This window comes from Periplaneta americana, chromosome 11 (genome assembly GCF_040183065.1).
Source record: "Periplaneta americana isolate PAMFEO1 chromosome 11, P.americana_PAMFEO1_priV1, whole genome shotgun sequence".
Classification (NCBI taxonomy): domain Eukaryota; kingdom Metazoa; phylum Arthropoda; class Insecta; order Blattodea; family Blattidae; genus Periplaneta; species Periplaneta americana.
Window position 1 is genome coordinate 119,453,465 of NC_091127.1, and position 25,421 is coordinate 119,478,885.

A 25,421-nucleotide genomic window follows, 5' to 3' on the forward strand; every position below is an offset into this window, starting at 1 on the left:
TTACATTCAGTATTCAAAACATGTAGGTTCCAAAACGAAAAAACAAAACGATATTTCACATTTGTAACACTTTCTTTATTGTTACAACAGGGTTAGAGAAACGGACGTTCTCTGAGGGAACTCGCTCAAAATTGAGCTCACTTACTAGGAATTACACTTGCAATGTACTACGTTCATAAGTTGGATTTTGTTCTTTGTCCTAGTAGTATTAAACTACTCTTATTTTCAGCTTTATGTTAGAAGATATTGAAAAAATGCAATTGTCTTGATTCCTCCGTCGTCTAGAGGACAGGAACAATCAAATGGAAGTGAAAATTGCCTCGGGATGTCTTATAGTGGTGGAATTTCAATTTACAACATTCCAAGCATTCTTAATCCGTGACGTTTTTCCTTGTTTTGCACACTCACAGACCCACAAGAACGACTCGACAAGTCGACTGTTTAGAGTTTCCCAGTTTCTGATTTTCTCAGCACACTTGAAGTAAAATCAACATCGCCAGTACTTTTCTCACTGTTTGTTTTCGGAATACAGTGAAACAAATTTCTTTCCAATGTATGCTAGACGTCATTCGCAATGGAAATCGATCTTCAGTAGAAAATCAAACCACATAACGTATAATTTTACAACACAAAAATGACATAGAACTTAAATACTTATTCATATATATATATGTTATTTACTTACTTAGTTATTTATTTACTTACTTACTAATTTATTTACTTATTTATTTAGTCTAATTTCTTATTTATTTACCTTATTTATTTATTTATTGATTTATATATTTGTTTTTTGATTGATTGATTGATTGATTGATTGATTGATTGATTCATTCATTCATTCATTCATTCATTCATTCATTCATTCATTCATTCATATGTACTGTCATCAATATTTATACCAGTTATGGTGTACACATTTCTGTATACGAGTTTCACCATAACTTCTATTACATTTACCTACAATTAGTATGCAGTCTCGACAGTCTGTTTAACTAATAACTCTTTTACTCCCGCTATTAACTTAACTCCCAAAACATTCAATTTCTCCTTATTGGTCATAAATATCTATCATCTATTAGTTCCACACTTTACTTACGTTCCTACCAGCATTCTATTCTTACTAACATTACATATATGTCCCATCTTACTCGGTATATTCTATTGATAATTATTACTCTTTCAAAATATCATAAATAAATTTTACCTGCCTATGCAAGTTAAAATCACTATACTAACATTTCCTATTTAACACTACACACGGTTTTATTTATTGAGATCCACTTCTTCCTAATACACATTATTATAATAATCTTGCTAAATCTTGACATGAGTTTCAAGTTCACTTAGTTTTATCAACCGTTTCTTCACCTCAAACAACACTCCATAATAAACTATCTAAAAATTGTAACTACTCTCACTAATATCATTCAGAACTTCCATACATCATTTTCTAAGATTTACGTCTTTACTATAAACGTCTACCTATATCTATATTAATTAACTAGACAGTGTTTTAAATTTCCCAACATCAATTTCAATTCCACAACTTCGTAACTGGCCTCCATATCCTAGATCTTCTAAACACACTTTCATCACACGAACATGATTTACCAACAGTAGGCCTTACATCACCAAACTACTATATTATAATTCCTTTCTGACAGAACTTAAATATAATAAATTATACTAAATACCACTATAGTATATAAAGTAATTTATATTATATTATGTAACATTACACAAAATACAAACAGAATAATATATGATATATCGCATAACAGAGCAATAAAATAATGTGCAACATTCACTCATAGTGTTCTGCCCAAGGGCAGGTCTTTCACTGCAAAACCCAGTATTCTCCAGTCTTTCCTATTTTCTGCCTTCTTCTTTGTCTCTTCATATGACCCATATGAGGACCATAAGGTCGTCTCTTATCTGATATCTTCTTCTACCCCGAAGTCTTCTCCCGTTCACCATTTCTTCCAGTGCATCCTTGAAAAGGCAGTTTCTTCTCAGCCAGTGACCCGACAAATTCCTTTTCCTCTTTCTGATCAGTTTCAGCATCTTTCTTTCTTCATCCACTCTTTCCAACACAGCTTCGTTTCTTATTCTGTCTGTCCATTTCACACGCTCCTCATTCCCATATCCACATTTCAAATGCTTCTAGTCGTTTCTCTTCACTTCGTTGTAATGTCCATGTTTCTGCCCCATACAATGCTACACTCCACACAAAGCATTTAACTAGTCTCTTTCTTAGTTCTTTCTCCAGAAGTTCACAGAAGATGCTCCTTTTTCTATTAAAAGCTTCTTTTGCCATTGCTATTCTCCTTTTGACTTCTTGGCAGCAGCTCATGTTACTGTTTATAGTACACCCCAAATATTTGAAACTATTCACTTGCTCTACTGCCTCATTTAGAATTCGCAAGTTTACTTTCTTTACTTAACCTGTAATATAGTACAGCAAAACAAAATATAAACCATACAACGTAATATTATGTAGCCTATAAAAGGCGAAATGAAGATTTTTATAGCTAGGACTACGGGGTTGCTGCCGAGGGCCTCTAGCCCGAGGGTGCAAGTGACCCGAGGTTTAAACTTTAAATTTCGCCAAAGGTTCATATACATTTTTTTGTGGCGGACTAGTCCGTAATTAACAAATTAAAACATTTTGATTAGAGTCTTAAGTTAGAAATTCGCTTTGTGTTTCTATGTCTTGTTTAGCGTGTTTTGTATTGGTATTTATGGACTGTGTATACTAGAAAAAAAATAATACGTAGAATAAAAATTATTCTTGAGTGAGGTCATGTATGATGCTATTATTTCTTAGTTGTTCAGTTGCCAGTCTTTGAATTTAATAAACAATGTTCTGTTGTGTTGGAAATGATGTCGGGATCTGTAGTTGAAACGGAAATTCCTTCTGGAGTTGTTGTTAAAGCCAAACAAACTGAAGATAAATTGTTGCCAATTAAATAAATACACGCTGTCCCGCTTATACGGATCGAGAAATAAATGCTAACTATTTAAATCAGATGAAAATATAGTTTTGATTTACATCTGACAAGATGCAGAAACTGTCCAAATTTATGCACCAATGGTTTAAAAACAGTTGAATGTTCATGCGCATGCGCACTAACATTTATCGTGGAAACAAGCCTGGCGGCATTCAGTAGAATATTCCGTCATTGGACCATTTTTCTTCATCGAGGCAACAGTTACAGGGAGGCGACAGTCGTCCCAGAATCGGGTTTTCAGCAACATGGGGCTCCACCCCATTACTGTGGAGCAGTGCGTGGCTTCTTGAATGCAAACTTTCCCAATACGTTGATCCGAAGAGGAGAACCCTTGCCTGGCCACCTACGTAGATCAAGCAACTTGACGCCCATTGACCTTCCTCTGGGGCTTTGTGACGTGTTGTGTACCAACGTGATACAGTTGACACTTCGAGAAAACTGAGACAACGCATTATAAATGCAGCTGCGCTAATCACTCCACAAATGTTATGGAACACTTGGCAGAAGGTTGAGTACCTTTTGGATGTCTTCAGGGTAGTTCGAGGCGCACACATCGAGTTGCACTGACCATTCGCCGAAACTCGGAGAGTTTTTACATCAAGTTATACAAAAAGTTATGTTATAAAACCATTATTTATATTTCGGAATATGTATGATAAGACTTTCTTGTGTTGAATTCTAACGTACCTTGTTTACATATTTCGATCTTTTATGGGTCATCCTCAGAACTGGTCGTTGTTGGTTTTGGCACCTCTTGTTTTGTTTCCTGTGAGGGTGTGTTCGTGTGGTGTAATGTAGAGTCAAAGAGTGTGTGTGCATATGTGGAGGTGTTTTGTAATTTTGTTATGCAGAACACATCACAAATCCTAACCACACCCACAGAGACATCAACACAGCCATGGAAATACTGCACATCCAACCAAAAAGCCAGAAACTAAACACACTAGAACAATATGAAATATACAGACACACGAAAACACACCCCAACGAAATTCTCAACACACAACTCAATTTTAGAACACACACACACACACACTCTTTGACTCTACATTACACCACACGAACACACCCTCACAGAAAACAAAACAAGAGGCGCCAAGACCAACAACGACCAGTTCTGAGGACGAACCATAAAAGGTCGAAACATGTGAACAAGGTGCGTTAGAATTTAACACAAGAAAGTCTTATCACACATATTCCGAAGTGATACACTGTTAAAAGTTGTGTAATCAAGATGCATTATTTATGCTTTAAATTAGCACTTATTTCTCGATCCCTCTAAGCGGGACACGGTGTATAAGTATAAGTAAACAAAGGACATATTTTTTGGCCCTAGGGCCTATAAAAGTTCTTTGGGCCCGCAAAGGTATAATGGGTTGTATTACATATATCGTATCTGTGGAGAAATAGAACAATTATGGACTAGTACGCCACAAAATATATAATAATATGATAAAATATAAGCACAATAAATTACGAGAAGGATTTAAAAGTTAGCATGGAATATAATTTGTATTGAAAACTATTATATAAGAATTATTCTTGAAAACAATAAATTAAAATGAAGCGATTCCTCCTACTGATAATGAATTAACTTTAAGTAGACGTATTGATCAAACTGTTGTCTTACCTTCTGACTGACTTGTTAATTAATTCTGACAGAAAATTAGTCTCTAAACTTGTAGTTTACGAGAAATCAGAGACCTTAAAGGGATAAGTAAATTCCCGAGGTATTAAAACAATTACGAACGTTATAAACAGAGACTAAAGAGGCAATTAGAATAAGCTGATTCTAGTATAATACCAGATTTAGATAATGTATTAAGCACAAATTAAAGACACTTCAGTAAACACAGATGCAATTCAAGCGACGCAATGAGCCAATAATGCGACGTTCCATTACGACCCTCACATCGCTCGTGAAACGTAACGGACAGTGCATATACCCTTGGGGGTAAAATACCATCTGCGTAACGTGTGACGCAACTCTGGGAGTAAAGGCCAGTCACATTGGGTTAGCATTAATACGTTAGCAATATTATTCAACCATTTCATGATAATTACTCGAAATGTTCGTCTTCGCGTCAGGATATTAGTGACATCACCTTACATAATTCTAATTTACACTGAGTTCTTGAGGGAGCTTATGAGAGAAATTTATATAATAATTTTGTCTTAACCATCGACGCAGGTCAGACGGTAGCGCGTTTGTCTGCTGATCCGGGGTTGCGCTCAGGTGTAGGTTTGATTGCCGCTTGGGCTGATTACCTATCTGGGTTTATCCCGATGTTTTCCCAAACCGTAAGGCGAATGTCAGATAATCTATGGCGAATCCTCGAACTCATCTCGCCAAATACCATCTCCCTGTCACTAATTTCATTGAAGCTAAATAACCTAATAATTGATGATGATGATGATGATAATAATAATAATAATAATAATAACAATAATAATAATGATAATAATCATTTATTTCATTTTACCTGGCAGAGTTAAGGCCTTAAGACCTTCTCTTCTACTCAACCAGATACAGTGTCGTTAAATAACCAAGTAAAAAAATTGTCCTCCTTTTTGGGCGAATACTGCAGATTACCTTCAGTGTAATGTAACTTCTTTCCTGTTAGTATCCAGTGTCGCCGTTTATTTTTTGTCAGAAGTGAAGTAGGAGCATTGTGTTTGTTTAGACTACTCGTACAGTTCTGCGTATCATGATTCTATCAACATTAGCGATATCAGAAAATGTTTATGAAGCAAGCCTCTTCTTGTCCCCAAAGTCTCTATTTCTAAGTAGGCCTACACATCGTAGACTGCATCATAATTTTCTTTTTATTGTCTTGTTGCAAAAATCACACTCAACAACGATTCTCGGTAACTGACCAACCTATGTTCTTTACGAAATAAATACAAAATATTGTTTATGTAAACTGAAATTAGAAGTACATTATAAACATGACAATTTTCCTTAGAAGTGAGATACAGGTAGAAACGTTTTATTACTGAAATATATACCCCATATTTCGTGATTGGAACCAGAGTCCTTTCTCGCACGGGGTCTGTGAATTAGTTGTTACATTGACTAACACTGCACAGTACAACCATGTCATTAAAATAGAACCTATTCAAATTCTAAACTTAATGAAGTATCTAGCAAGTAAATCTATAGGAGGCCACTCTAAATTTATATTGCGAACCAGAATATAGACCTATCATATAATGTTAATGTTAATAAACGACAAATCGAATGAGAATGACGAGTGAAACTAAATCGCTTGGAGAAATATGTAATGTTACTTTGTCTACTTCATACTCGCAGCATGTCAGGGATCGTAGTAATGATTCCCTGTTCAGAAGTTTCGAGCTGACTGGGTCATCTGCCGCTATCGACAACACAAGAAGGCCCGAGCTGACTGGATCATCCGCTGCTATCGACAACACAAGAAGGCCGAGCTGACTGGATCATCCGCCGCTATCGACAACACAAGAATGCCGAGCTGACTGGATCATCCGCTGCTATCGACAACACAGGAAGGCCGAGCTTACTGGATCATCCGCCGCTATCGACAACACAAGAAGGTCGAACTGACTTGAATGAAATGTGTACACAATTCGAGAGAAGAAACATTTAAATATTAAATCACGATGTAAAATGTTTTAAACATCTGTACTCCTCATTATTTACAAAAGATAGGGATTGTAAAATTTAGCGTATGTGATTGGATTCGTGATATGAGAAATGTTTAAACTTGAAAAGAAAATATTTCTGCGCGTTATCACGTAGAATACGTAATCCAACTTTGGGAGTTAAACAATTGTGTTAGACTCTAGGTTCAAGATCGTCAGTAGGTGATAGGACCTTATATGTAGGTCGACCTGGTTGGCGAGTTGGTATAGCGCTGGCCTTCTATGCCCAAGGTTGCGGGTTCGATCCCGGGCCATATCGATGGCATTTAAGTGTGCTTAAATGCGACAGGCTCATGTCAATAGATTTACTAGCATGTAAAAGAACTCTTGAGGGACAAAATTCCGGCACATCCGGCGACGCTAATATAACCTCTGCAGTTAAAAAATCCTTATATGTATGGTCCAGGAATGATGTTCCACCTGTCAGCTTCGGGTTCACAAATGCACCCGGGCCGTCCGACGTATATAATCATTGCATATAAGGCATATAAGGGGCCTAAAGAACTTAGTGCAAGAATCCATCCCAGATCCGGTCCTCTTAAAGTTAATGAATGAATCAGTCATGACTCATGATACAGTTTTTGTTTCATTTCCAGCTCTGGTGGTGCGGTTCATCACACGTCGCTATATTGGAGAGTACGACCCAAACCTGGAGAAAGTATACACATTCCACACAGTCATAGACAATGAGATGGTGTTCTTCGAGATCCTCGATACTGCGGGACAACCCCACGTGAGTTATTATATATGTGTGTCTTAACTCTTAGATATGTTTAGTGCTTGAACGTTTATTTTTATAATATTTAACGGTCTCAGTTGATTTGATTATGGTGTATCCAAGTGCAGATAGCTGAATAAGGGTTTTAGATATTAGTTGCGCTTCTGAAGAGATCCCGAATTTGTTTACTTATAATTAAAGCTGAGACATCTAGGACGTTTGTCGTTAAGTTACGTGCACCCAAACTATAGCATAACAAGTAGAGAGAGCGGGGAAGGTCAGTGTACAGACTCTGTACGCTGTCCTACAGAGTAATCAACAGAGAATAAGGTGTATACTCACATGACAAATAAACTGGAGCTCAGGTCATGTCATCATTACTGCATTTTCGAGTCTGTTTCAGTAAACACTACCTACGTTTTGATTACGTCTTCAACTCTTTTATAATGTGTAGCAAAATAGACTGCAGCATCCAGCCATGTCCACCATCTCATTACAACGGGTTGCGGCGGTAGAGGGGCTCCAGGAGGTATTTCACTGAATTTATTAACCTATCCTGGTGACTTAAACATATTTCTTTGACATTTGATATGAAACTGTTCACATCACTGTAGCAGGAGCGAACTTCTTCGACTATTTGATGTAGTCCATGGGCTAGGGTAACTTTCGGCTAAAGTAATTTAAGTTCCTTACCAACTTTTAACATATAAGCTAGCATCCGTGATTAAAATAACTATACATTATCATTTTTTATTTAGTTTCAAAACTTTGATTATATTTAAATGATCCACTTTCTCAAGAATTTCAGAGGTTAATAAAAAGTTTTATTGGGTTTGTGTGGTGGAAGAATGTCCGTAACGACTTTTGGAACAAATTGTCCAGCGGCGTCTGTGCTTTCATTAATGAAATACATATTTTACTATCTCCTATACTTAGTCGTATGCGAGATAGGCTATAACATTATAATAGCATTTCGGTGTATAGTATTTCTGTAAAGTTGATTGAATAGGGAGTTTCCTTTTCACGTATTTCCGCATGAAGCTTCTAAAGTGTGTATTTTCAACGTTATTTATTAGTATGTTGACACATACCATCGTTTTACATAAATCGTGAAAAAATTCTTTCTGTGTGGTACACATTTAATTCAAACTTAAATGCGATTCATGTCCTTCTTCCTCAGTTGAAACTGTCATCAGTGCTTTATGTTTTTCGTGTTAAAATGTCGTGTTACGAATTTACTCCTTTTACCTTTAATTTCTGTGCTACATAAATTTCATAGAATATTTACCCCACTTACTGCGAAATGTTATGTGTCTAATTCCTCCATCAACCTGTTTACTATTCATATACTTGATGATTCTGCCATTATAAATATTATACGTTACATAAGGTAGATAATACAACCCTGGAGATCTGTTCACTATACAGCGTAAAGTCCACACCTGTGGAGTAACGGTCAGCGCGTCTGGCTGCGAAACCAGGTGGCCCGGGTTCGATTCCCGGTCGGGGCAAGTTACCTGGTTGAGGCTTTTTCAGGGGTTTTCCCTCAACCCAATATGAGCAAATGCTGGGTAACTTTCGGTGTTGGACCCCGGACTCATTTCACCGGCATTATCACTTTCATCTCATTCAGACGCTAAATAACCTTAGATGTTGATAAAGCGTCGTAAAATAACCTACTAAAATAAAAAAATACAGCGTAAATGTGTTCTGTTGCCTGAGTCGCATGCCTGTACGCAACCACTCCCCCTCCTCTTCAAACTATTTACCTATTTACCTTCGACAAACATCGCAATACAGTTAACTTGATATTGTCCTGCAGTCCTACATGTCTCAGCTTTACTTATAATATAGAAAGAAAAATACCATTATGAATTATTATGAATTACTCAATGTAATGTTGTGATAGCTTTAAATTTTGTATTTTTGCTTTATTGACAAAATATCCCCTATTTTTGCGATCATTGTGTTTTTCGTTTTCTCATTATAGGCTACTTCGCATTCTGGGAGACACTGAACAGTTATTGCTCACAGAATTGAATTCCGTACGCACGGTTAATTAATCTCGAAAGTATGCATCTGGTGGATAATTGAAGACTTGAAGTAAATAAGGATCTAAGTGTCATTTCCAGACTTTCCGATCCCTCATTGGCTGACATTTTGCAAGCTGGCGGAAGAAGTAGGCGTACCTGTGGGATATATTAGCTCTCTCTAGAATTCTAGGATGTAACGGTCTGTGTTTCCTTTAGAGGGGAGGAACAGAATGCATCGCTGCGTCGAATTCGGAGGGGACGGAGAAGAATTCGTTGGGCAGATAGAGACGGGGGGGGGAGGAGAGAATATATTTTCCTGAAATGAACTACACCCCCTATAATATAATTCACTTAAAATACAGGATGGAAGTGAAAAAATTCTGCAGATTTTCAGAACGAATAGCTCATGTTGCAAGTAATAGTAGTGTCATACCATATTGGTGGAAAGTTCATAGTTTTCTCAGAAAAAAAGTTTTTTTCCCCAAATGTTTAACACCCTCATATTAGGTAACTATTGGGAGTAGGATTGTGATTTTTGTCCATATCGATAGAAAATCTAATAAAGAATCATTTATCCCTCTGGCATATTTCAATAGCGTGTATGATTTTCGTGTAAATTTAATTTAAAAACCACTAATTTCAAGGCACTGAATGTTGCGAACAGATTGCAATGTCTTCGCGAGAACAAAGCTCGCGTACAGAGACAGACCTGACTTCGTTGACCTCTTAAATCTTTATTATTAGAAGAAAGATTACTGTGTTAGCGGCAATATTGCCGGACTGCTAAAACTTCCAACTTAATTTTCTAATGATCCGTGAATTTAATCACAAAACGTAATATAGGTTTTCTATACATTTAAGTGTACCCTATCGCCCCTTTCAATCTGCAGGGTTATTTCACTTCCACTCTGTGTATACATATATATACACAATGGAAAAATTCAGCTTCCAATGCACAACATGTAATATTTATTACTATTGGATTAATCTAAACTTGTTTCTGTGGATGAGAACTCTGAAAATAAGATTTACAAGAAAGAACAAATAAAAAGAAAATTACAATCAAAGACAATATATTACTTGTTCGCGTAGGCTTCCGCGGCTGGTTTACATGGTATGTGGATAAGCTTCGGGGCTTCTACCGCGTTGTCTTGGTGTTGGTGGCTGACGTTTTTCGACCACTGTGTTGTGGTCATCTTCAGAGCATTTGGATAAGGAAATAGTCTGTGAGCTCGTATATATATATATATATATATATATATATATATATATATATATATATATATAGTAGTATCGAGGGGGAGTACCATAACACAGCGGTCGAAACGTCAGTCACCAACACCAAGACAACTCGGTAGTAAGCCCCGAAGCTTATCCACAGATAATATATTACTGTTTTTTTTCTTTCTGAATTATTATATCGTGGTAGTAGTGTTGCAATGCAAATTATATATAACACAAATGAAAATCTAAAGGAAGTGTTACAAATATGATATACCATTTTTTTTTTTCATTTTGGAACCTACATAATGTTTTGAATACTGAAACTAAGCATCGTCCTGTTTATTGTTGCATGTCACTGTGAATGGGCTTAGAAGTTCGTAAGGTGTTACAAAATTTAAAAAAAAAATCTCAAAATCTAACATAATTCCTTCATAAAAATGGAGGTACAAAAATGAAATACTATTAACAAGTTACAAGATTAACAAAATTGCAAAGTCAAAATGGCCTCTACTAAGAAAACACAGAACAAGCATTTAGCATCTTCATTAGAAGGTGTTTTCCCAACTGAATTCAGGTGAATCGTGTCTCACGTCTTTTCTCGAATTTGTTTTATGGCTTCTTGCATTGCCTTTTCATTCCACTGATTTCTAAGTTTGTTGGAAGGTGAGGGTTTTCCTCCTCCTACAGATGCCAAAGAAACAGAAAACAGAGATATAAAGATTGAATACTAATAATAGTAGTATTTCATATTAATAAATTGTGGCACACTGATGTTGTAAGTCATAATCTCAAAAAACATCATTTAAAAACGAAATCAATTAAACATACATTGCTATAAACGTAGATTATTTGTATTTAAGGTTATATAGCAATAATATTTCTAACATTGAGGAATAACAATGTAGGCCTATATGCAAGAAAAGAACTTACCGCCAAAGTTTTCAGTTTTCTCTAAAACGCAAAAGAATAAACATTTCAACAGTTCAGCTTCTGACTGCAAACTGACATATTCCCGTGAAAGAGAATATCAGTACATAGTACTTTGGAAGGCTTCCGCTAGAATGTAACACGTCTCAGGTCGTAGATAGCACTATTTCCATATTTGTACCTCTATGAATCCTTAAAACTGAATTCCATTTTGCTTCACACGTTTAGTGACAGAGGTATCTGGTGTTTGATTAATTGCGTTACTGTATCTAGCAACTGTAGAGCTTCAGATATCTCCAGACCTACTGTTTCCAATAGGGTGATTGTTTTTGGCAGGTCTTCAAAGCTCATTTGAATGAACGTCAGATTTGCTAATAAGTTGTCTGAAACTAAGGGATTGTACGATCTTGATTGAAGCAGAATCCAATTTGTTAATAATTTCGATAACTTTATTGTAATACTTGGCATAATCATAGTTTTAAAGGCTTATGCTACTCGCCCATGTCGTTTGCGTCCATTCTTCCTTCTATAGTGCGTTACACCATTGCAAGGAAAAGGTCAGTTTACTTCATACCATTCTAGCAGTACTGGGTAGTTAGTAGAGATGAACAGCGATCGAGAAACCAAAACAGCGCCCGCAAAGCCGAAAACCTGAACGACATTAACATAAATACTGCTTGTGAGTGTTCGAGACGTCGAGATTGATTACTCCCGAAGACCCGAACGTCAAGTAGCCTTGAATCGCCACAGTTGTTTATATCTGACTGAACTGTTATCTACTTTGGCAACTGTTATGTATGTATAAACAATCAAGTAGCTTATTTGAAACATCTCTACCTTTCAATGTATAATAGTCCGTTCCCCAGTGTTTATTTAATTACTAGGCCCTTATTACAAGGCTAGGAATTTTCTTTTCATATGTTTAAGATCAAGTGTGCAAGCTCAAGTAAAAAGATATTAACGTTATGTTTTATATTTCTTAGAAATGCAAATTTATTTGAGAATTGATTTTTTTCTTTTTATATAACCATAGGTAATATAGTAAAACCTGTTCAAGACGGAAGTGATTGGCCCTAATTTTTTTTCCGTTGTGGACAGGTTTCCGTATTATTCAGGTGTGACATTAAAATGGAATATTTTGTCATTCATATACATGAAAAACAAAATAGCATGCCGCAAACTGCAAGAAGTACAAAATATTCCATTTAACACTCATCACTAGAGCGGTGCAGACGGAGCACATGACAGACAGAATGGCATCATAGCAAGGTTTCCGACGTTACTCGGCGTGTTCCCTGTGTACAAGCGACGGTCATGTACACGATGTGTTGACGTACAGACGACACAATAGAAATGACACAGTTCTCTAACGTTTCTACAATTAATTTCCTACAGATACTTTAGTAAGATTTCAAAATTACAAAACTAATTAACCATTTCATCCTAAACAAATAATATACTGTATACATGTATGATTTCATACCGAACGCAAACAAAATCACTGTTTATTTGTAACGGGTTCATGTTATTCTATTCGCAAAAGCACTTGAAAAATAGTTTTTTGTTTTTCCTTTTCTTTACAATGAGTGTGATTTATTAATGCACATGTTATACGTTATCAGATTTCTTCCAAATATTGTTACAATGCACAACAAATGACATTTGTAAGTTATTAGCAGAAAACGATTTTCGTCTATCTGATAGCATGGCCTTATATGTGGAGAGGCTTCTTTCTACGTCTGTTGAGACAACTGGGGCATACGTAAAATCCTGTAAAACATTTTTTTTTTCAACTTCTGTTAGTTCTTCAAAGGAATCCTTATCTCCAGAAATACTGTCACTAATCTTTCAGAGTTTATAATATCCACCATTTTTTCAACTTATTTGTTATTTTCGCAGATATTATTTTACCAATTTTATCGTCTACTTGAGTCACTTTCTTCCAGATATTTCGCAGTAGGGAAATCTGATCAACCAGTTTTGTAACAGACTTTTCCAAAGCTGTTATACAATCAGGTATAAACCCATAATTCGATTCAATGTATTCCAATTTGTTTTATGCTTGAATCAATTAACAAAAATATCACCATATTCGGAATTAAGTCTCTTAAACTTTGCCGAACGAATTTGCTCCGCCTTAGACATCGTAGCACTAGAACCGAACTGTTCTTATGTTCCTTCAGTACTGACGTTTGCTTTACTACGCTGTACCTACTGCTTGCAGCTATCCTGTGTACCGCAGAGTCAGACCTCTGCGGGTACACAAGGTGAATTTACAACCCTTGCCCTGTTGCCGGTGTGTCGAACAACTGCTCCCTTTACACTGCTCTACTCATCACATTAAATCAGCTTTCTGTCGCTTATTACGTTGGTGAATCATCTTGATTAAAATCTCATTTTGTGTATAAATATTATCGTAACTCACTCATTAGTCATTAAACATTACTAAAGTTTACTAATCTCATTCTATTTAATATCTAACACTATACTCTAATACTGTACTGCACATCACTGCACATTATTAATTAATTTGACTAGGAGCCATCTATTAGAAGCCTTGAATTCTGGTTTATTTAATTTCTTTCCCAGTTCAATAGCTTGCTTTGCAGAACAGATCCAGAAATTGGCTTGTTCTTTGAAAGGTCATGAAGAACCCACTCCCACAACAGTTCATTTATTTGCACATAAACAGTTGCTTTCTGGCTCCTTTTGTGTCACCAATATTGGCCGCACGCCACTCACTCATTATGATCTTTATTTTTTAAAGTGTCACACCTGAGTTTTCCACAACTATACTTCAATATTATTTCACATAGACTTTGTTTCTAATTTTCCTTTATCTCGATAACTTTTACTTCACCACTTAATGTTAATGCCACATTTTACGCAACTTTTTTTTTACCAGGAAATCACTACACTTATGCTCTGTTTAGTTACGACAGTATACTGGTGGGAAGCATTGAAGGGACTCGTCTGCCTAATCAACAGGGTAATAAAATTTATGACCGACAGGCCAACACACCCTCGTACCCTCTACAATTTTGCAAAGAAAACTTGTTTTTATCTTAGTGACCTACATATTTCGTATATTCCTTAAAATTATACGCTATTTCAAAATATAGTTACAAAATATAGTGTGTGTCCAAAATATTGTTTCCGTTCTGAACAGTAGCAGACAGTTTCCGTTTCCGCGTTGGACAGTTTCCTTTTTATTCAGGAAAAATTACACATAATACATACAAATTTCGCCGGGACCAATAAATTGTTCCGAAATAGACAGGATTCCGGATTATTCAGGTTCCGATTTGAACAGGTTTCACTGTATCATATAATAGAACCAGAACATTTTGATAACTAAGATACTGTTCTGTTTTGTATTTTTGCCACATTCAAACATTTATAATGTTATTTATTTCAATGATGTATGTTATTCAAAGTTACAAAGTCTTTCCACTCCGACCAAATGTTATTTCGAGAATGATGTGCGAGACTCGACGAGCAGGAGAATGACGAGATGAGACTCGAAAGACAAATGCAACAAACACAGCGAGGGAGAGCGGCAGTTAGTTTTGTTCTATCTCTAATAGTTAGGTTGCAAACACTATACTTCGTTCCATAATGTTTGGCAGGAGAAGTAAACATTGCTAGCAGAGGAGGAGAGAAGTATAATTGTTATTCAACCATGGCAGAATTATCATTCCATGCTTAACGTGACGTTGGGCAGGGGTTGAACGCTTCAGACCGCCCAATTTCAAGTCAAGATAGAAAGAGACCTCTGCCTTTGGTCGAATAGCAATTGAGGACCAGTTTTTGCAAAACTGGCTAACTGCAAAATTTGCAAATTTGAGATTTTGATGGATTCGTTAAGATAAGGCAGGTCTCTACATGAAGTAAAAGGTATCTTAGTAAAATTAGATTATTTCTCTTCATTATAGTGTGCCACAGTGTGATCGTTTTTTCAAAACTTGCTTTCTGCTATAAGTAAGAGTTACAGCAAAATTTGCTTACTACAGTGTTTTGTCTCTCCTGTAAAATTTAGTTTTTTCAGTTAGTAAGTTTTGCAAAAACGGTCCTCAATTATACTTTTCTCCTCCTCTGCCGGCATTGTTTACATCTCCTGTCAGACATTATGGATCGAAGAATAGTCATAATTTACGTTAACGCTATTGTTTCATACACGTTTTGCCATATATTAACACATAATAAAACGATAAAGGAAAGAGCGTGGACTTTAACTTTTATTTATGTTGTAGGAGTAGTTACATATTTTTATTGCAGTGAAAATACAATTTTTGGAGATACCACACTTAGTTCCTTATTCACGTCAAGTGTACAATTTTTAGTCAGCAGTAGAGTTAGTTCGAAATCGCCTTATCGATTTTATTGTAACGTTGAGTAGCGTTTATTTACGATCCTGCGCTAGAGAAAAATGTGACACTGGCGCATAACATCGTTAAATGCCAAAAACTCGGTAGACAACACAACCCTGTACGTAAATTTAAGGGTAAATGAAAAGCTCTCTAGTGGTGTAATTAATTTTATTCCATAATCATTATTTTACACGTTGTTACATAACTACTAAGGATGTGAAACAATTTTCATTCACTTTCCAGTTGTACTCGCTTACCACGCCCAAAGTACAAAGTTGGATCTAAACATATTGTCAGTGACATAATAAAAGTAAACACGAGCTTTTCAAATCTGTATTATTATTATTATTATTATTATTATTATTATTATTATTATTATTATTAGCCTATTATTATTATTATTATTATTATTATTATTATTATTATTATTATTATTTTGTAATATCGATTCAAGATGAAAACCGGTATGCTTACTTCCAGGAGGATAACACCAATGCATATACAAACACTGTCATTAGAAGCACTAGAGAAACGTGTTTGAATGTCGCGGACGTTGGCCAGCTCGTTCCCTGTATTTATATACTTTTAATTTATATCAGTGAGAGAACTTAAAACAGAAAGTGTAGGTGAACAATCTACACACTTTTGAAGATCTGAAGAATTAAATCAGGCAAGTGCTGGAGTGAAATCACAAATAAGTTGCAGATGATGTTTCAGGATTTCTACAGCGATCAGGTTTTTGCTTCCAGGAAGGAGGATATAATTTTCAACATTAATAATATAATTTGTTCGGAGCTGTAGGCCTAAATCACCATTATTCACCGCCGATTTGTTTTCCTCTCGTGCGAGAGAGCAAGACTCTTAACATAATAACATCTGAAAACTACAGGAAGCAGCTGAAGTAGACTAAACAACAGAAATAAGTTAGGCTTTCACACAGAAGGAATCTATCTAATTCTCGGCGTGTTTAGAGAGGGAGCTAGTTCATCAAACAATCTAGACAATCCAAAAAAAACCTTATGCCAAGTTTAGTGGTTATTACTATCATGGCAGTGCTAGAGAACTTTGTGTTTAATGTGATGGAGAATGCCAAAAATGATTTCACAAGGCATGTGTGGAAAATGGCATCGATAAAAAAATTAACATGTGACCAACGAGAGTAAGAGTATTATAAAATATTTACTACATTATATCAGGAGTAAAACTTGTGTTGCAAATGTTGCGTTTTTAAAGTGCTTCCAATGTTTGTCATACTCCCCCATTATGGGAAAAAGTCGACACTTCGGCACCAATTTGTGTTTTTTTTAATAGGCCTACAGTGAGATAAAATTATGACATTGGTATAAGATATGTGAAATGTACGGGAAACATGTCTATAGATATTATGAAAAAAATTGGAATAAGATGTTCATAAATTGGTCCCAAAATTAATTTTTTTCCTTAGCGTATCGAGATGTCCCTAAACGACCCTATATAAAACAGTTTCGTACAAATGTATTCGTGAAAGAAGAGGAACTGTTTAAAATGGAAGATAACGAGTTGAAAGTTGTCACAAGTTGCTCGTATTAAGGGCCTATTCAAAAAATTCAGATGCGTAAACATTTACGCGATTCGTTTGCTCAAGTATACATCACTCAAGATGATCTTTATTACCACGTTTCAATCCACGTGACGAAAATTAATTGCCTACGTGTGTTGAAAAATACGTGGGAGAGTTTATTCAACATCTGCAGCAGACTTCTTTTCTTTCCCCATATCGAGATATCAACAAGCCGTAGGTATTTATGATTTTTCCACGAAAATTATTAAAACATAAGGAAAATTATATTTTATCTTTCTATTCAGACCTTACAAATGACACTTGTAAACCTTAGTGCAGGATATGATGATAGAGACTGGATTAATCTTGCACAGGATAGGGACCGATGCACACAAACAATATTGTTTTTCCTATGACACATATCGTCAAGTAAGATGCACTGTCTGATAATACATGAGCCGTTCAGAGCAGAAGTGGTGTAAGTCAAAAATGGGTAGTGAGGATTAAAGTAAACTTTCTGTAAAATACAGCTCAAAGTAGCAATTAATATTCAATTTATTTAAACTATTAGTAGTCAGTGGATAGCAAGAAGGACATATTAATTGCTACTTTGCGCTGTATTTTACAGAATTTTTACTTTAAACCTCATTACACAATTTTGACTTACACCGCTTTTGCTCTGAACGGCTCATATAATAGATGTACTTGAAGTATATTAATTAACGTTACTAACATGTTAATGAGGTTCTGACCATCGACCTGGGCCGGGATCGAACCCCCAACCTCGAGCACAGAAGGCCAGCGCTGTACCGGCTACGTTACTCAGATCGATTTGATGATGGAGATTTGCTGGGATGCCACAGGGGAACCGGAGCTCCCGGAGAAAACCCCTATGTTACCTGGACCAAAGGCGGGGGAGAGCGGGGATCGATTCCGCGTGCACAGGATCGGAAGTCTAGCTCTCTAGCCACTAGACAACCTTGGCGGCTGTATTTAAGAAAATATTTAACAGCATTATCATCGTGGAAAACAACAAGCAAAATTAATATATTATTACGATGTGCCAAAGTACATATGATAGGCCTATTTCCGTGCAGAAATTCTGCGTCATCATATGATGAAGGATGAGTGGAACATATAAAAATTCTCTCCGGCACCGGGATTTGAACCCGGGTTTTCAGCTATACGTGCTGACGCTCTATTCACTAAGCCACACCGGATTCCCATCCCGATGTCTGGTCGAATCCTCTCAGTTTAAGTTCCACCTCTTGGGTTCCCTCTAGTGGCCTACCATCATGCAGTGCGTCATAGATGTATGACAATGGCACAATAACCATTCATGTGCAGAGGTGCATTCGTTATGAGTGACTAAGTGGCCGGGATCTGACGAAGTAAGCGCCGTCTTAAATCACTAAGGGTGCTATGCATAGATATTTCGCTAGCCCGCGCTACGAGCGTGCTAAACTAGCCCCGGTTATCGACTGATTACTTGTACAGGATTCATATCATATCATATCATATCATATCATATCATATCATATCATATCATATCATATCATATCATATCATATCATATCATATCATATCATATCATATCATATCATATCATATCATATCATATCATATCATATCATATCATATCATATCATATCATATCGCAGACACTGGTTTATGAATATGAAAAACGTTAGTTCCCTGATCATCTACCGGAATGTCTATGAATATGGCCCAAAGTGATCAAATTCCGGTGCCGGAGAGAATTTTTCTCTGTTCCACTCCTCCTTCATCATAAGAAAAATAAAATTTACCATTAATCTAAACCCACAAGAAATATGCCTCAAACTCATAAGAATATGAACCGAAATAAGACACTCTTCACACATGCAGTCGGCATGGCATAAAGCCATGTCTTAGGACACACAGAAGACCAAATATACTCACACATCAGACCACATGGAAACTAGATAAGTTCTACTCCACTGTGGGGCATCGAACTTCACTGGATTTCTTTCCGGAAACTCTACTACTTGGTTCCTAGCGGAGAACACATAATTTAAAAAATGCGAGTAGTTTTGCAAACTTTTCATACATATCATACATTATTCGATTTTCCATCTGCAATTCAAATATAAGGCAGCGTATATGGTAAACTCAGTTTTCACATTAAAGTTCATACTTGTTAAACTTTTGGCAATATTAAGATGTTTCGGAGAACTTTATGAACTTTGAGAAAACTCGATGAAAACAAGTCTCTGCAATTTCTTCATCGTTACACGTAAATACACTGTTCCCTCTTTGCCTAAACTCATAACAAAACTTATAACGGTAGTTCACCAACTTTAATGGTATGCATTACACGCTTCCTTAATATTTTTACAATGAATTCCAGAAATGATATCCTTTTTCTCAGACAAAGACGCTAAAAAAATAATTTGAACACAAAATATTTTGGGTATGTTAGTCCTTGTATCAACTTCGTCTAGAGTAAATGCACTGAAGACTTTATTAAATTATTATTATTTGTCAATGTGTTCTTCTTTGTTGTCTCAGGTAGCGGTCTGGCGTACTGCTGACTTTTTTATGAGGAAACTCTTTGAACAATTATGTAGGCCTATTAAACAAAGATTAATTTTGATGAAAATCCTACAAACGGGGGTAAACCACCTAATAGGGTAGTAAATATAAAAAATTACTCTAGCTATTTCATTTCTTATTAAAAAATATTTGATTAATAAATGAAATTCAGGAGTGGCCTAAAAAAGCCTAAAATGTTACGTAGGGTAAATTTCAATAATGGTGATATAAAGAAGTAATTATTATTCTTGGTGCTGCCATTAAATTATTATCTACAGTGATTAAATCTTTTAGATATGTTGGAATTTTCGTTAAAAGTTTTGACGGCTAAATTAATTTCAAGGAATTTTTTCTTGGTTCTTCGTTATGTCCCTTTCCGAAATGCCTAAAAGTGAATATTTAATTCTCGAATGCGATCATCCGTCGTTTTTTAAATTTGTATTATTATCTCATCTGTTAATTTTACATTGGTTACTTAATTCCTTATTAGACATCAGCGTAGCTAAGGGGATAGCTCGTTTTCCCGTGCAGCCAGAGTTGCGTTCGAATTCTCTTTGGCTGATTCATTGATTAGGTTTTTCCGTTATTTTTTCTAACTGTAAGACGAACGTCAGGCAATTCCTTTCCGAATACTCTGATCTTGATATCTGCAATTCCATGCATGCTAAATAAATCGCAAAACACAGGGAAAAAATGTTTACGCATAACTTCGCACATTGCATAAAAATGTGTACCGGTATGCTGAAAAATTTCTCGAAATTCTCTTGTTCAGATTTACTTTTTCTTCTTGTTCAAGCTAATAAATCAATGCCATAAAATATTATGTTGTTATATTATTATAATCCTCCATTTTGTGTTTTGTTCCAAATAAAGTTGAATTCACTTTTATTTGGGTAATTGATGTAGTTCCTTTGCTCTCAAATTATTCAATAAAATGAATCAATTTTCGTCGGAGCACATCCACGTAAATGTTCTATTTTAATTAAGAATCTTTGATCGAAGACGACGACGTAATCTAACTGATATTTGTCCTGCATTTCAATCGATTACAAGTGTAAACTTGTACTCAATGGAGTTTTTATTTCTTATTTCAAGACCTTTGTTCTAACGTGAAAAATAATAAGAGAGGGAAATGGGAAGATAATATGAAATGTTCATTGCAGAAAGTTATGGAAGAAGGGATCACTAACAGAAAGGTAGCTGTTCATGGCTCTGTTCTTGAAAGTACCTTAGGAGACATAGTTAAGGAACTAAAACCAGGGAATTCAATTAGTACAGTGCAAATCTGGCAAAGAAAATGGAACCATAAAAGAGAACTATCGACTTTAATATAAGATAAAACAAAATGCATCATCTGTTCGGAAGCAAGTGGTGAATCCTGTGTACGGTGAACTTTATGTGCAGATTCGGTGCATTTGGACTGTGCCGATTCAGATAACATTGATTGTTTTGTATGTGATCATTATCCGTAAAACCAATAATTCTCCCGCATAATCAGTGTCTTCAGCCTAGTGTGGCAAAGAATTTTTGTGTTATCAAAAATGTCCACTTTCGATTGAAAATACTTTCATGCTAATGATTTCTTCTTTTCAACTGCCTGTATTTGTTTTAAATTGTATGAAAAATGGTGTTCACTGTATGTCCGATACTGGGATCCATTTTTTGCTGTACTGTAATATCAAGGTTGTTTAACTTTAATTGTTTATGTAATTTGTCTTAAATGTAGGTCATTAAATTCATGGTGATTGTCAGAGTAACAGTCAGTTGATCATATTTGCTGTACTATTATTGTAACCAGTTACTTAAACTTTCCACAATTGTTGGAAAGGTTTAAGTGTCCGGTACTGGGAGACCTTCCCCTAATGTCTTCTTCAACACGAATTTCACTTCAATTTTCAGCTAGAAAGAGATCGTACTCCAACATGTTATCCTTCAATATGTCAGGATGTCATTTCTCTTACGTCATTAATTGTTAATTCAGATATCCTTTAGAGTCGAGGCTAAGGATATGCCAAACTAATTGATCTTCCATGTTTGTATCGAGAGTTGTAGCTATTCCTATATTTTGTCCGATATCAATTAAAATTAAAATATAAAGTTTAATTAAAATTGGTTGAATGGGAGATGAGTACTTTAATACATGCAGACAGACACAGAGAGAGAAATCAGATAGACGAACAAAGTGGCACTAAAAAGCTCTATGAAGGATTGCGAACTCTACTAAGACCAAAAAAAAAATGGTTGAGAGATACGGCCCCCCCTAGAAGGACCACAAACGAAATCATGGAGAATTTAACACATGTCGATATCTCCCTAACACACAGTGTCAAAATCTCCCAGAGATATACTTTCATTCAAAAGATAATAGCACACTCAAGAGACAGATAATAATAATTGTTTGAGGGTAATCACTTTGGCGCCTTTACTAATCTGTGAAATATATTTATTTCATTCGGTTATTTTACGACGCTTTATCAACAGCTTAGGTTATTTAGCGTCTGAATGAGGTGAAGGTGATAATGCCGGTAAAATGAGTCCGGGGTCCAACACCGAAAGTTACCCAGCATTTGCTCATATTGTGTTGAGTGAAACCCCGGAAAAACCTCAACCAGGTAACTTGCCCCGACCGGGAATCGAACCCGGGCCACCTGGCTCGCGGCCAGACGCGCTAACCGTTACTCCACAGGTGTGGACCGTGAAATACACACACACACACACACACACACACACAATAATTTGTGGATGTGTAGTATCACTGACATCCAGTCAAAGTGCAATAAACTATATTTTATAACCGAAAAGTAAAGTATAACTCACGTATTTATTGTCTTTACTGCCTTCTGTGAACGTAAAACACAAGTTGAAGCCACACAATATGTTGTTTTTGCGAATTGAACTTTCTCATTCATGTGTCTTTGTAATGGGTATGACAATTGTCACAACAGATAGTCGAAATTTTTCCTGTCATTTGTATAATTTTTTTTATAAAATTCTTGGTCTTTTACATGCAACTCGTACTTAACTTATCTGTGATCAACATTTGAAAGTCCACACCTGTCTAGCCGCGAAACCAGGTGGCCCGGGTTCGATTCCCGGTCGGGGCAAGTTACTTGGTTGAGGTTTTTTCTGGGGTTTTCCCTCAACCCAATATGAGCAAATGTTGGGTAACTTTCGGTGTTGGACCCCGGACTCATTTCACCGGCATTATCACCTTCATCTCATTCAGACGCTAAATAACCTAAGCTGTTGATAAAGCGTCGTAAAATAACCAACTAAAAAAATAAACATTTGAAATACATTCTCTCAATCAAAATTTTGGTACCCTTCCTTCATGTAACCTATTTTTATTCGTCTTCATAACAGACACTGAACAACTGAGCAAGAACTATAAAAGATGGTTGTTGGATGTGTAGTAATAACGAAGTTGTACCGTGTAAATGTCATGTGGTGTGTAAATATTAATTGCAACTTTTTTCTAGTCGTATCATTTGTAAGTTACGCGATTAAGAAAAATGCGAATTCCGTGCAATTTTTGGCTTGTGTGTAAACGAGATATCTACACAACTTTCATTGAGCAACCAAAAATATTCTTTTAATTAAAGTTGCATTAGAGGCGAGTACCTTTATGATTCATCTTGCGAGCAGCATTATAAGGAGTTATCATGTTATTAAAAATAATCTTGTACAGAGTTGTTTCCGATCTCTAATAACGAATTTGAATGACATCGTGTGCGTCAGGAGTCATACCGACAGCTGAACTGTGGCTCGAGGTGACAGACCAGTAGTGCATGATTTCAGTCTGAATGCACGGCGACTCACAGCAGACATTTTCAAGAAGATCGAGCCTTTTTGGGAGGGGTACATTACGACTCTTTCCAATACCAAGTACAGTTAATTGAAAATGAAAGAAGCCTGCAATAAACGAGATTTCGTTATTTCCAATAAAGGCATCTTCTGTGTACTTAATAAGATTGGTTAAGCTCGAAAAGAATTAATTTGTATCTCGTGGGGTGTGACGACTTCTGATGGGGGGTGGATTTTTTTGCTTTTTCCAATCTGAAATTAATCCCATCCGAGCTTTGCCAGTCTTATTAGGTACACACAAGATGCCTTTCTTGAAAAAAAAAAAAAACGAAACCACGTTTTTTGCAGGCTCCTTTGATGTTGTTAAATGTTATGTTTTATTTAACGACGCTCGCAACTGCAGAGGTTATATCAGCGTCGCCGGATGTGCCGGAATTTTGTCCCGCAGGAGTTCTTTTACATGCAAGTAAATCTACTGACATGAGCCTGTCACATTTAAGCACACTTAAATGCCATCGACCTGACCCGGGATCGAACCCGCAACCTTGGGCATAGAAGGCCAGCGCTATACCAACTCGCCAACCAGGTCGACGGCTCCTTTGATTTTCACGTAACTTGGAATCGGAAAGGGTTGTTATGTACCCTTCCCAAAAAGGCTGGATTTTCTTGATACACAGTGCACTCTGATTATGAAATCACTCACTACTGGTATGTAACCTCTCGCCGCAATTCAGCTGTCGGTGTGATTCCTGACGCACATGGCGTCATTCAAATTCGTTATCAGAGATCGGAAACAACCCACTGTATTTCATATCTTGGAACATTATGCTGCCCACAAAAAGCATTGTCATTTTCATTCTATAGACCTTTAATCGATCGATCGATCAACCAATCAATCAATCAATCACGTGAAAACTTGTAGTGTTATGTACAATATCATCAAGTGTGCAGATTTAGAGAATTCTTTGCAAAAGCATTGGATGTTTGCAATACGTGAAAAAACTACGAGACATGCCAAAATTAATGAGGGATATTTTGTTTAGTTCACGGTCTTCTATTATGCAGGCAAAGATTTGCACTTATTTTCGTAACATCCCACGTATGTACGCTTAGTTGCCAATAATTGCGACGCCGGTATGTCATTGCCGTGCGTTGTACGTGTAAGCAATATAGTCTATAATTATAATGTTCCTGAACAACAAGCAATTACTCCACGCCTGTTATTAGCGAGCAGCGTTAGTTTACGTGGAGTCTGTAATGGCGGTACTAACGAAGTACATCATGTCAGCATTTGAACAGCGTTTATGTGTATCAAGCTTTGTTCAAATTTAAGCCAAACACAAACCTACAATTAAAAATTCTGCAAAGAAAAGCCAAAGGACACGGTCAGACGAATGATGCGCATATTAATTGATTAAGAACAGCCACAGAAAACCAAAGTAAACAAAATTCAATACATGATGCATAGAAAACATTTCAAAGTTATTAATGAATAATGATATTACACGAGTTCATCATAGAGAGGTGAAGTTTCTAAAT

The 25,421-nt window shown here is 36.2% G+C and overlaps 1 protein-coding gene across 2 annotated transcripts in view; it reads left to right on the forward strand.

The window, feature by feature from the left end:
- The window catches only part of LOC138709287 (ras-related and estrogen-regulated growth inhibitor), a 343,718-nt gene that overhangs the window by 287,194 nt on the left and 31,103 nt on the right, over window positions 1-25,421 (forward strand). For both annotated transcript variants that reach the window (XM_069839947.1, XM_069839948.1), the window contains one exon: window positions 7,289-7,425. In XM_069839947.1, coding sequence (XP_069696048.1) covers window positions 7,289-7,425 — 137 coding nt within the window. The remainder of the gene's footprint in view (window positions 1-7,288; window positions 7,426-25,421) is intronic.